This window comes from Scomber scombrus, chromosome 4 (genome assembly GCF_963691925.1).
Source record: "Scomber scombrus chromosome 4, fScoSco1.1, whole genome shotgun sequence".
Classification (NCBI taxonomy): Eukaryota; Metazoa; Chordata; class Actinopteri; order Scombriformes; family Scombridae; genus Scomber; species Scomber scombrus.
Window position 1 is genome coordinate 27,508,865 of NC_084973.1, and position 13,218 is coordinate 27,522,082.

A 13,218-nucleotide genomic window follows, 5' to 3' on the forward strand; every position below is an offset into this window, starting at 1 on the left:
ATAATCACACACTACAGGATTATGATATACCAATAACAGAGAAACAAGACGTGTCAATATGACAGTCTTTGAGCTCACTGGTTTTGTTGTAACTCTTCCAACATGGCAGCATTTATCTTAAAACCATCAGGAAATGGTCTTCAAACTCTCAGTAGTAAAATTTCTCTGTTTGGTCATTTGTTTCAATAAATGCTCTGAAATATAAAAACTACAGTGACAGTAATCTCTTTCATGGGTCTGTTCAGAGAGAAAGGCACCTCTGAACAATGAACTTTGATCATATTGCACAACACTCATCATAAAGCTTTTCAGTCAACACAACTATGAAAAGTGTTGATCTGCTGCCGACTCGGAGACAAAGAGACTGTTAATCTGCTGTACAACATCTTCCCACTGTGAGTAAAAAATGAATTCTTGTCATTGAATCGAGACGTTGTCACTCAGCTTGCATCACAACTTGAGTGACACTTAACAACAAGGTGCAAACTGAGCTTGTTGATAAGTGTTTAGCCTTCAGCCCTTCAGACTGCAGATATCCCAACATGTACAGAAACACACGCTGATGTTTTACTTGTTCGTCTCTCTGCAGAATAAATAGAAGAGTTGTGGAGAATGTGTGCATATGAGTGTGGATTCATCTCATTTCAGAGTAGTGGAGCAAACATGTCAGATAAGACAGATATTCAGTACCAAAAAATGTAATTTTTTGAGTAAATAGTTACAAGAAATTGTGAACCCTGCTGCCAGCCCACTACATCTGACGTGACTGATTCTATTCTGTTGTTTAAAACAACTGCATGAAACTGCTGGAAGATTTCAAAATGTTAAAGAGGCAAACATTTCAACTGTCTTCAACTCTCTGTTTTCTCAAATGATCTGTTCAAGTGTTTTAACAATGAAATCCAAATTCTGTTGGATCAGAAAACAAATATTAGACCGTCTACAGTGAACACTGATACCTTTCTGATCACAATGTGAAGTCAACCTGTTAAAGTTGAACCTCTTCTTTGTTTTTATGACTCCAGCTTCACCTCAAAGATGATCCAGTTCAGACTGATGACAATGGCTGCACTACTCTGCTCTCTTCTCAGTGCCGATGGAGGGAAAGTCCTTGTTTTCCCTGCGGATGGAAGCCACTGGGTCAACATGAAGGTCCTCATCCAAGAGCTCCACTCCAGAGGTCACAACATCACAGTGATCAAACCCAAAACCAGTGGGTACATCAAAGCAGAGTCCCATCAGTACCAGTCAATCACCCTCGATGTTGTTCCTGGATTTGATGTGAACGAAATGAATAATTTCGCAACAAAAATGATGCAGCTCCTACGTGAGTTCCACATTTCAGGTTTAGCTTACATCAAAGCTGGAGATGAGTTTATGAAGATGGTAGATAATATTCACAAAGCTGTGGTTGATAAAATGCAAAAGATTTTTGAGGATGCTAAACTGATGCAGTTCTTCCAAGAGGCCGAATATGATGTTCTTCTGACTGACCCTTGCTTCGGTGGAGGGGTTCTTCTGGCTCATCGGTTGGGTCTGCCTCTGGTCTTCAATGTACGATGGACAATCCTGGAAGATGGACATTACACAGTTGCCCCCTCACCTCTCTCATATGTTCCCATAGTAGGCAGTGAACTGACTGATAAGATGAGTTTTTGGCAAAGGGTGAAAAATGTTTTTTTCTCATTAATGGTACTTTATAACCGCAATATGATAAAAGAGCCTCACTACACACCATTTGTCCACCGTCACTTTGGTCCTGATGTCCACTATGATGAGCTCGTTCAGGCAGCAGATATTTGGCTGATGAGAACTGACTTCACCTTTGAGTTCCCTCGTCCCACCATGCCTAACGTTGTGTACATGGGTGGGTTTCAGTGTAAACCGTCCAAAGTGCTTCCTCAAGATCTGAAGGACTTTGTCCAGAGCTCTGCGGAGCACGGTGTCATTATTATGAGTTTGGGGACCTTGGTGGGGAATCTCCCTGAGGATATAGCAGAAGATGTGGCTGCTGCTTTTGCACAGTTACCTCAGAAAGTCATCTGGAGGCATACTGGAAAGAGACCATCCACCCTGGGAAACAACACCTTGCTGGTGGACTGGCTGCCGCAGAATGACCTCTTAGGACACCCAAAGACAAGATTGTTTGTGGCCCACGGAGGCACCAACGGACTTCAAGAGGCCATCTACCATGGAGTTCCCATCGTCGGCCTTCCTCTGGTGTTTGATCAGCGCGATAACCTGTTCAGAATGAGAGCTAAGGGCGTTGCCAGAGTGCTGGACATCGGCACATTGAACAAAGACAACTTCCTGGAGGTGTTGAAAGTGGTGCTTTACGAGCCGTCCTACAGGAAGAACATTCAGGAGCTCTCCAGGCTGCACAGAGACCAGCCCATGAAGCCTCTGGACCGAGCCATGTTCTGGATCGAGTTTGTCATGAGACACAAGGGTGCTGCTCACTTAAAGACCAACTCCTACAAGATGTCCTGGATTCAGTACCACTGCATAGATGTAATCACACTGTTGCTAGCGTCAGTCACGCTGATGTCACTGATTTGTATTTTAACAGTGAAATGTTTGTGGTGTAAAGTGTTTGGTGGGAAAAAAAACAACCCAAAATAATGTAGTAGAAATAATGTGTAACTTGGATAACTGAGTTTTAATGACAGCAGCATAGAGTGTGAGCCTCTTAAGAGCCAAAAAAACGTGTCTTAGATTGAATCCAATTTGTTCATAGATTTTTCTTTCTACAATGATTTTGATATTCATGCTTTATGAATAATCAAGAGCCACAGAACTGACTTTTTCTATTCAGGATACAGAGTTGATACTATTGACCAAACAATAATATTGAGTGTTCAAAATGACCAGGCTTTGAAGAAAATGTGCCCTTTGTGTCCATCTCATGGCTGTAACAGGAACAACAAAATGTCCATGCTGTTCTGTATGTATCCTTCAGTGCTGACTGACTAAACATGTTCATCAAATCTAAAGAACAACAATTTTAGAGTCTCATCACTACAGCTCTTTCTACACAAACCCTCAGTACTTCTTCTCTTAATGAGTCTGTCTATAACAGACTGCTACAATGGTTAATAACAGCTGGAATGTTTTGTTTCTTTTTAAATTTATTTTACAAAATGCAAACTGTAATATTAAATTGTCCCTTGGAGCATTTAGTAATTCAGTCAGTTCATAGTAGGGAAAAGTTTATCCATCTCTTGGTCTGATTCACATTTCTTATTCTGAGATCACACACAGCGATGTACAGACCAGTGTGAGAATTAACACGACTCCATTAAAATTAACAGGCTACACAACTATTCTCTAATATGTCACACTTAATTACCCACATGTTTTGGCTTTTTTTCATCATGAGGTTGTTTCAGGCTTCTACAGTCAGTTAATCTGTCATATGACTTTATAAAAGGAAATATAAATTAAATAAGTTAGGACTGTCCATAAATGTTAAAGAGGAGACACAAAGATTATGAAACGTTGTGTTCTGAAAACTGAAGTTGAAACAATTTCAGTGAGAGATGTAATGTTTTGAAAAAAGAAATTGAAATTTAAACTTTTCATGGGTTAAAATAAAAAAAATAATTTTAGAAAAATAAATTGTATCATTATTTTGTAAGATTTTAACTTTTATGTACTGTATGTAAAGAAACTGGTGATTCAATGCACATCATGACAAACAGCATCCATCAAATGTACATTTTATTAAAGAGAGTTGATTCAGAAAACAGTTTAAACACAATTGTAGTGCTGTTTCTTTCTTTTATGCAGAGCCTCATCTCAACATTGCAGTTTATCAATCCATGTATACACCACCAAAATGACACACATAGTCTGCAGAAGCTCATTCAGAATTAAACACGATATTAAAACACTTGTTATCAAAGCATAAAACAACAGATTCACAACAGAAATAACTCATTAAAAGTATTAAAAATAATATACAAATCTAAATCTGATGACTGAAACTGTCACTAAACTGAAACAATCAAAGCATTCAGTACAGTGGATATATACTACTATACAATGTTGTTTGACTAAAAACAAGATGCTGATAACCAGGATAATTAACAGCTTTGATTTGTAAAGTTTGTGGCCTGATGATGTGATACAGTTTCAGCAGTTTGTAGTCATATTTTCTTGTGGATTCATCTCTATTTTAAGTGGTGACACAACTAACTTACACATTATCTTACAATCTATTTTTAAAAGCTTAGACAGCATCAGAGCAATCAGAGTATTTAACATCATCATTACAAAGTCAGTATAATATCAAAATCAGGAGTCACCATCTTAAATACATTTGTTTTAAAGAGAAAATAACTAAATCATGAACGGCTCAACATCTTTTAAAATTTAGTTAAGAACAAAAGTTTAGGTGTTCATGATTTTGCATAAAAACATGAAAAACAATATCTGTGACAACAAATCAGATCTGTTGAAGAACAAAAGAACAAATAATAAAAAATCAGAGCCAGAATGATTTTTGATACACCGAACAACTGAGAGTTTAAATTGTAATTTAAAAATGTAAACATCACTGAAATAACTCATCAAAAGATGACAGACTTCATTATCTTATCTTAATGACAGACTTCATTAACTGTTTTTTACTTGATTATGTGAAATAATTTCAATGTTTATTCTTTTCTTTCAAGTAATTGTTATTTATGTTTTTTTCCCTTATGAAATCTAAACACAGTAAAATGTTAATTGTCTTTCAAGAGTTAAGTCTCAGTTTGACAGATTTTGATATCAATGTTTTCAGCATCCCGAGAATCTTCAATACTGAAATAAGGGAAGAGTTTCTCAGTGAAATTGTCTCTGTGGGTGTAGATGTGAGTCTTGTCTTCAGGGTCGTAGAAGGAGACCTCCCCCCTGTCATAGTTCAGCTTGACTCTGATCTTCTGGAGACTCTTCTTCTTTGTGACAGTCTTACCAGAACCATCAGTGTATTTTCCTCTGCGATATTCTAAACACCAGATTCCTGAATCTGGTGAGGCAGAACACGCTCTCTTCCTGTCTGCTGACTCTTTAGCCAAACCCACAAACCAACCAGGATTGTCTCCCACCTCCACCTCCCAGCTATGTTTCCCTGAGCTGAAGCCCTCAGAGCCCAGAACATTGCAATAATTAGTATGTCTCTCTGGATTATCAGGGAGCTGCTCCTTTGCGTCTCCTTTTCTCACACTGGTCAGATCATCAGAAAGATGGAGACGGGGGTCTGCAGTGTTTGGGTCCAGAATAACAGGACTGAAGTGGACCTTCTCCTTCATCTTCTCCCAGACTCTGAAGGACAGGTTTCCCAGGTGTTTGGCCACATCTATCAGCGCTCCTGAGACCAGCTGTGAATCTGACAGTGAGCTCTCGGCTCTGGCTCTGGTCTGAGTGGGTTTATAACTGCTGAGGAATGACACGTTGTGTTTCTGCAGGTCTTCTTCAACAGCAGAGATACTGTCTGACAGAGAGGAGATCTGATCCTGAATCATCTTCATCTCTCTGCTCATAGTCTTCCTTTTCTGTTTCCCATCCTCCCCCAGAGCTGCCAGTCTGGACTTCTCTTCCTCTTTCAGGAACTGTTGGAGCTTGTTGAACTCTGCTCTGATCTGCTTCTCTGTGGACAACAGCTGCTTCTTGGTGTATTCAATCATTTCCTTGTATGTTTCCTTCACTTGATTGTATTTGCCCCTCTTGTCTTGTAGAGACTTTAAGTCAGATTTCAGCTGGTCCTTCAGGTCACTGACTACTTGTTCTACAGGAACCACCTTGTGATCTTTTTGGTGAGTTAAATCACAGACAGGACACACAGCTCTCTGTTCATCCTCACAGAACAATGTAGGATCTTCTTGGTGTTTGCTACACACCACCTCCACCATCTTTTCTCCTTTTTCTGTCTCAGATGATCCAGCTTTCTGTCTCCCGGCAAACGAGTCAGCTAGTTTCTTCAGTGCAAAGTTCACTTCTGGATCTTTTGAAGATTTTCTTTTACAAATGGGACAGTTTTTGTTTTTAGCTTGTTCCCAGAATGTTTGCAGACAGCTTGAACAGAAGCTGTGGCTGCAGTTCAGAGACATAGGATCTCTGAAAGTCTCTGAACATACATGGCAGCTCAGTAAGTTTTCAACAAGAGCAATTTTCTCAGCCATTTTCTCTATTTTCCACACTGTTTTTCAAAGAAAGTCTCACTTATTTTTAATTTCCAGTTCGTTTCTTACAATCCTCCAAGTGAGCGTTGTTCAGACAGAGATCCCAACCCTGTAATGGCGTTGTTGCTCTGTTCAAAATGTCCGAATCAGCGTTTAGCTTCACCCCACCTCTTTTATTTGTAAATCATTTTTGGTCATAAAAGCTGCTTTCTGCTTTTATTACCAACAGATAGAAGATGTGTCCTAAAACCTATGCACCTTGTCCTTAAGACATAAAAGTTTATTGTTTATTATGGACAGTGACATAAATCTAAACACAGACAGGAAGGTTATGATTGTATCCCACTAATGTAGCAGATGTGTACTGCATCACAAAGTTAAATATGCTTCAGGTCAAAGCAAAGACAGAGGAACTGATAGATAAACACTGATCTCACGATGCTGTTTATTTACTAAATGATGTGAGGAAACATTAATGAGATTTATATGTTACTGTTCCGTATTCAAATAGATTTCAATACGTTTTTTAGCTGGTTACACTCATTTACTTGTCTGGACTCTGTGTGACATGTTTTACTAGCCTGCTCCTACCCTTATGAATCTAAGACACATTGATGCACTGTGACACTTCCTTATTGTTTGTGCTATTTTTATTTTTTTTATTTTTTTATTTTCACCCTCTTTGCTTATTGGTTAATCATTGACAGTAATAAAAACTGCTTTCTGCTTTTATTACCAACAGATAGAAGAAGATGTGTCCTAAAACCTGTAAACCTTGTCCTTAAGACATAAACGTTTATTCTGGACAGTGACAGAAATCTAAACACAGGAAGGTTAAGGTAGAGAAGTTGCATACATGTCATGTCACAGTGAAGATGGTGAAACTGTACGAAAAACAGACAATAAAAAACAAAACAATGATAACAGATTCACAAAATGACATTTATTTACTAAATGATTTGAGGAAATATTAATGAAGTGTGTTTGTAAGTGTCTCTGTTCACAAATCAGGTTTAAATGTTAGGTTGGAGCAGTCAGTGTTATAAACTTTTCTTCTGGTCACGCTCTTTCACTCATCTTTGGACTCATCTTTTATTAACATTTATTACACAGTGTAGTTAGCTACTTCCTTATGATTTGTGTTTTTTTAATCTTTAAAAAAAGTACTGCATAGTTTCATAGAATTCATAGAAAATGGTTTTCATGTGCTTTTTTCCACTTTTTGTTCATTTTCATTGCAAAACCCCTAAAATACTAAATACTGTTTCTGTCATCACTCAAGGTGTGATGTGTAAGACTTGTACCAGACTTCTGATGTAATTCATAAATAATCATATGTGATTATTTCTCTTCAGAGTTAATCAGGTATAAATGATACTTTAAGAAACAATTAATAGTTTTATAGTATTTACTGATTCACCTTCACCTCGTGTACAGTAGACAGTGAGTGTGAAAAGTGCTTTCAACTGAATTCAGAAATGCAGTTTAATTACAGACACAATATCTGGACTTTGTTTGCCCCCTTTGTGGAGATAAACAAAAGGAAACTGAGCCCATACACAAACATTTAAAAAACGTCACAAAAAGTGAATGTGTGTGTCCTGACTGGCTACATCACTGCTTGGTACTCTAGTTGAACTTCCTTCAATAGTAAGGCATTACAGAGGGTGGTGAAAACTACATCAGGATGGAGATGCATGGAGGACCTCCTGTAGGCAGCGAAGGCAGAGCTTTACGAGCCGCCCTACAGGAATAACTTTAAGGAGCTCCCAGGCTGCACAGACCAGCCCATGAAGCCTCTGGACCGAGCCATGTTCTGGATCGAGTTTGTCATGAGACACAAGGGAGCTGCTCACTTTAAGACTGATTCCTACAAGATATTGTGTAGTGTCAGTTACACTGATGTCACTGATTTACACTTTATCAGAGAAATATTTGTGGTGTAAAGTTTTTGGTGGGATGAAAGAAAACATGAACTGATATAGATCTTTATGTTGCACTGTGTGTACTTCTTTTTTAACGCTGCAGAAAAGGAAAGAGTAAAAGAAGCACCAATAGAAAAGGGGGAAAGTAAATTAAAGATATTTTAAAGTAATTTTGAGTTTGACGATAACGATGCTACAGCAGCAAAAAATAAATGTGAAACTCAATTGGTGCTTGGGGAAGAACCATAATGAGATGCATCCACAGATTACTTTCAAATACCCTTGTCCATATAGTGAAAATATAACAAGTAGAGTGTCAGTTTCCTTGAAGTAAACTGAATTTTATGTTCAAAAAGTAAGTAAAAATGTAAAAATATATAAGTCACTCTCAGAAGTGGAAATGAAATTAACCATTTTAACACACTGACAGGCTGTGAACAAAATGTGTATTTTGTCACCATCATGTGGACTCATAGTGACAGAAGAAATATTTTGTCCCTCCCACTCCCAAAGAAAAGAACATGTGACGAGAGAAAAAAAGCAGCTTAAAAGTTGGTTAATAGTTTAATGTTCTGTGTACCATTACAGGTTATAATATATCTCTAACAGAGAAACAAGGGGTGTCAACATCACTGTCTTTGAGTTAATTAATTTTCTTATAACCCCAAAATGGCAGCATGTCTCTAATAACCATCAGGAAATGTTATTCAAACTCTAACATTTCTCTGTTTGATCATTTATTTCAAAAAGCACCAATATATTCAGTTTATCATTTTTGTTTTTTTATTAAATTTTCCTTTTTTTCTTGACTGCTTCAAATTTGACATTGCACAGACAGTTTGGACAAACCTGCTGGAGAATCAAGTCACTGATTTGCTTTTTTGCTGTGAAATATTTGTGTCATTAAGTGTTCTGCAGTAGAGAAACGGGACTATATTTGGGATTAGTAGGACCTGATAAGTACAAAAACTAAGCAGTATCAAAATAAGGTCCAACACACATTAATTCACCAGTGTATAAAACAGTTTCCATACATTTACGTCTTCCCTTTGCACAAACGATAATAAAGTCCCAATGTCCTCAAACGAGTACTTCCTGATTAGCAGTGTCGTAGCTTACTATTGCTAAAATCTGTCAAATTTGTACAGCATATCAAATTACAGACGTTATTAAGCATAAATAAACAAGTTTCAACCATACAATTTGATTTTGTACCTGGTCCACTTTTGTTTGGGGATCGGCTGTTGATTGACTTGGCCAAGATGCCTGCCATCTGGGTTCAACAGATTTTAACACTGAATTGTGCTTTTTGTTACCACTAGGTGGCACACAAGGTATACACAAATGAGGACAACAGGTCAAAGTTAAACAGAGTGAAATATAAGGTCCTGCTAACCCAGAATGTAATGTCCCCATATGAGGATGCAGAGTTGCAGGAGGTTAAAATTCAGTAATAATCTGCAATCTGTTTTAAACAACGCCATGCCATAGACTCCAATGTTAAAACTCTGCTACAAAATTACTATTTCTAGAAAAAGAATAATCACACTGACAGCTATAAATCACCTTAGTAGCTACAATAATATATTACCTATGACTAGGTTTGTTTTTCTTCGTATTGTTTCATCACTTTAATGTAAAAAGTGTCAATTCCTGTTTATAGAGGTGCATGCTGCTCTGTAACTCCGTCACCACCAGATGGCGCCAACATGTCCCTCAGAGTCACTCAGTAAAGTACAGTTGCTTGTTTGATATATTAGCTTTTTAGTGTTGTAATACATGATAAATAAAATGTGAAATGGCTGCATCCTGACATCTTTTTCTTCCTTAATAACAAAGAAAAAGTTACAGCTCATATAAATTCTACAAACGTGAAACATTAATGAGCTTTCACAGATCATGTAGGTACTGGATGAAACTGGTTTATATAGCCTTCATTTGACCTTTACTGTCCTGTGCAACTGTGCAATTGTTACCCAGCAATAAATTAATAAAAGTGGAATTACAAGTGTCAGTTTACAATATGAAGTCCAACTGGTAAAAAGTATGTAATATTTTATTTTTTACAAAATGAAGCCAAATTCTGAACTATTTTCCAAGATTCGTTTTCATGTTTTTCACAACAGTATATGAGCAAACAACACTAGTGATACAGAGAGCAGGATTTAGAAAATATAACATATATGTGCTGCTGCTTTTATCAGTCATGATGATGTCACTGATTTACATTTTAACAGTGAAATATTTGTGGCATAAAGTGTTTGGCAAGAGGCAAATATATCTCCAACCTCGTCCTTTAAATTAAAGTGAATAAAGTCTTCTCATCATGAGTGAACTGTTGCTACTTATTGCTGAACCAGACTGAATGAAAAAATACACAACTTCAGTTTTTTTTTCACTTTAATCTTTCAGGTGAAAATTATGAAAGCCAACATAAAAGTAACCTTTATACAACATTTAAATCACAATCCATATTAACACCTTAAATGAAGAAATACAAAGTCTCAAACAGAAAACAGATTTATTTCTGGAGGAAACTGTTGTAAATTATTTATTTTAGAGTTTATGTTCAAGCCTTGAAAACGTTACAGTCAACACACATACATTCAGTTTATCATCTGTGGATTTGTTTAATAAAATGTACTACTGTTTTGACATACACAGTCGGTGCATTGTGATACACAGTTATCATGTACTTCCTTATGGTTTGTGCTATTGTTTAATCTTTCACCAAGCTATTTCATTGGTTAATCATTAACAGTAATAAAAGCTGCTTTCTGCTTTTATTAACAACAGATAGGAAAAGACGTGGCCTAAAACCTTTTCAACTTGTCCTTTCCGACTTAAAAGTTTGCAGTTCATCAATCCATGTATACACCATCAGTCTGCAGAAGCTCTGTCAGAATTAAACACTGAATTAAAATAAAACTATATTAAAACACTTGTTTCCAAAAACTAAAACAACACATTCACAACAGAAAAACTCACCAAAAGTCTCAAAAATATAAAAATATAAATCTGATGACTGAAATATTAAAAATGTAATTAAAAAGTAGAGTAACATTACCTGAACAAAAAATTCCTCAACGACCTCCAACTCCGACTAATAAGGTATAACAAACAGACTTAATTATCTGCATTAATGTTTTTCACTTGATTATGTAAAACAGTTCCCCCCCTCCTCTCTCCTCCCCCCCCCACCACACACACACACACACACACACACACACACTGAAACATATCAGTTAAATGTCAGTTTGACAGATTTTCATATCAATGGTTTTTGCATTACCAGCTGGTCCAATACTGAAATAAGGGAAAATTTTCTTAGTGAAAGTGTCTCTGTGAGTGTAGATGTGAGTCTTGTCTTCAGGGTCGTAGAAGGACACCTCCCCCCTGTCATAGTCCAGCTGGACTCTGATCCTCTGGAGACTCTTCTTCTCTGTGACAGTCTTACCAGAACCATCAGTGTATTTTCCACTACGATGCAGTAAACACCAGATTCCATATTCTGGTGAAGCAAATATCTTTCCTTTCCTGTCAACTGACTCTTTAGCCAAACCCACAGTCCAGACAGGATGGTCTCCCACCTCCACCTCCCAGCTGTGTTTCCCTGAGCTGAAGCCCTCAGAGCCCAGAACATTGGCAAACTTAGTATGTCTCTCTGGATTATCAGGGAGCTGCTGTCTTGTGTCTCCAAATCTCACACTGGTCAGATCATCAGACATACAGAGTCTGGGATGTGCAGTGTTTGGGTCCAGTATGACAGGACTGAAGTGGACCTTCTCCTTCATCTTCTCCCAGACTCTGAAGGACAGGTTGCCCAGGTGTTTGGCCTCATCTATCAGCGCTCCTGAGACCAGCTGTGGATCTGACAGTGAGCTCTGGGCTCTGGCTCTGGTCTGAGTGGTTTTATAACTGCTGAGGAATGACACGTTGTGTTTCTGCAGGTCTTCTTCAACAGCAGAGATACTGTCTGACAGAGAGGAGATCTGCTCCTCAATTGTCTTCATCTCTCTGCTCATAGTCTTCCCCTTCTGCTCCTCTTCCTCCTTCAGAGCTGCCAGTCTGGACTCCTCTTCCTCTCTCAGGAACTGGTGGAGCTTGTTGAATACTGCTCTGATCTGCTTCTCTGTGGACAACAGCTGCTTCATGGAGTGTTGAATCATTTCATTGTATGTTTTCTCCACTTGTTTGCATGTGTCTTTCTTGTCCTGTAGAGGCTTTAAGTCAGATCTCAGCTGGTCCTTCAGGTCACTGACTGCTTCTTCTACAGGAACCACTTTGTGACCGTGGTGGAGAGAAACCTCACAGACAGGACACACAGCTCTCTGTTCATCTTTACAAAAAAATGTAGGCTCTTCTTCATGTTTGCTACACACCACCTCCACCTTCTTTTCTTCTTTTTCTGTCTCAGATGATCCATCTTCCTGTCTCCCGGCAAATGAGTCAGCTAGTTCCTTCAGTGAAAAGTTCACCCCAGGATCTTCTTTTGAAGATTTTCTTTTACAAATGGGACAGTTTTTGTATTTAGCTTGTTCCCAGAATTTTTGCAGACAGCTTGAACAGAAACTGTGGCTGCAGCTCAGAGACACAGGATCTCTGAAAGTCTCTGAACACACATGGCAGCTCAGATAACCTCTGAGAAGAGCATCTTTCTCAGCCATTTTCTCTATATTCCAAATTGTTTTTAAAGAAAGATTCACCGATTTTTAATTTCCAGCTTCTTTCTTACAGTCCTCCAAGTGAGCTTTGTTCAGTCGGAGATCCCAACCCTGTAATGGCATTGTGGCTCTGTTCAAAATGTGAGATTCAGCATTCAACTTCACCCTCCTCTTTTATTGGTTAACCATTAATGGTAATAAAAGCTGCTTTCTGCTTTTATTACCAACAGATAGAACGAAATGCGGCCTAAAACCTATGCACCTTGTCCTTAAGACATTAAAGTTTATTCTGGACAGTGACAGAAATCTAAACACAAACAGCAAGGTTGAGATTTTTATTCCACTAATGTAGCAGATGTGTACTGCATCACAAAATTAAATACACTTTAGGTCAAAGTGACTTTCATTTAGTGAAGTTACTAAATGATGTGAGAAAACATTAATGAGGTGTGTTTGTAAGTGTCT

General features: G+C 37.9%; 3 protein-coding genes across 3 annotated transcripts; 1 reads left to right on the forward strand and 2 right to left on the reverse strand.

Moving 5' to 3' along the window:
* Positions 1-268: 268 nt before the first annotated feature.
* Positions 269-3,760, forward strand: LOC133979072 (UDP-glucuronosyltransferase 2B17-like). Its single transcript, XM_062417506.1, has 2 exons — positions 269-395; positions 1,026-3,760. Exon 2 carries the CDS (start codon positions 1,039-1,041, stop codon positions 2,620-2,622), a length of 1,584 nt encoding a protein of 527 aa, XP_062273490.1. The 5' UTR covers positions 269-395; positions 1,026-1,038; the 3' UTR covers positions 2,623-3,760.
* Positions 3,761-4,745: 985 nt separating this feature from the next.
* Positions 4,746-6,164, reverse strand: LOC133979409 (zinc-binding protein A33-like). Its single transcript, XM_062417920.1, has 2 exons — positions 5,482-6,164; positions 4,746-5,418 (listed from the first exon to the last, which is right to left on the reverse strand). Exons 1-2 carry the CDS (start codon positions 6,162-6,164, stop codon positions 4,746-4,748), a joined length of 1,356 nt encoding a protein of 451 aa, XP_062273904.1.
* Positions 6,165-11,334: 5,170 nt separating this feature from the next.
* Positions 11,335-12,756, reverse strand: LOC133979410 (zinc-binding protein A33-like). Its single transcript, XM_062417921.1, has one exon. It carries the CDS (start codon positions 12,754-12,756, stop codon positions 11,335-11,337), a length of 1,422 nt encoding a protein of 473 aa, XP_062273905.1.
* Between the last annotated feature and the right edge of the window lie 462 nt (positions 12,757-13,218).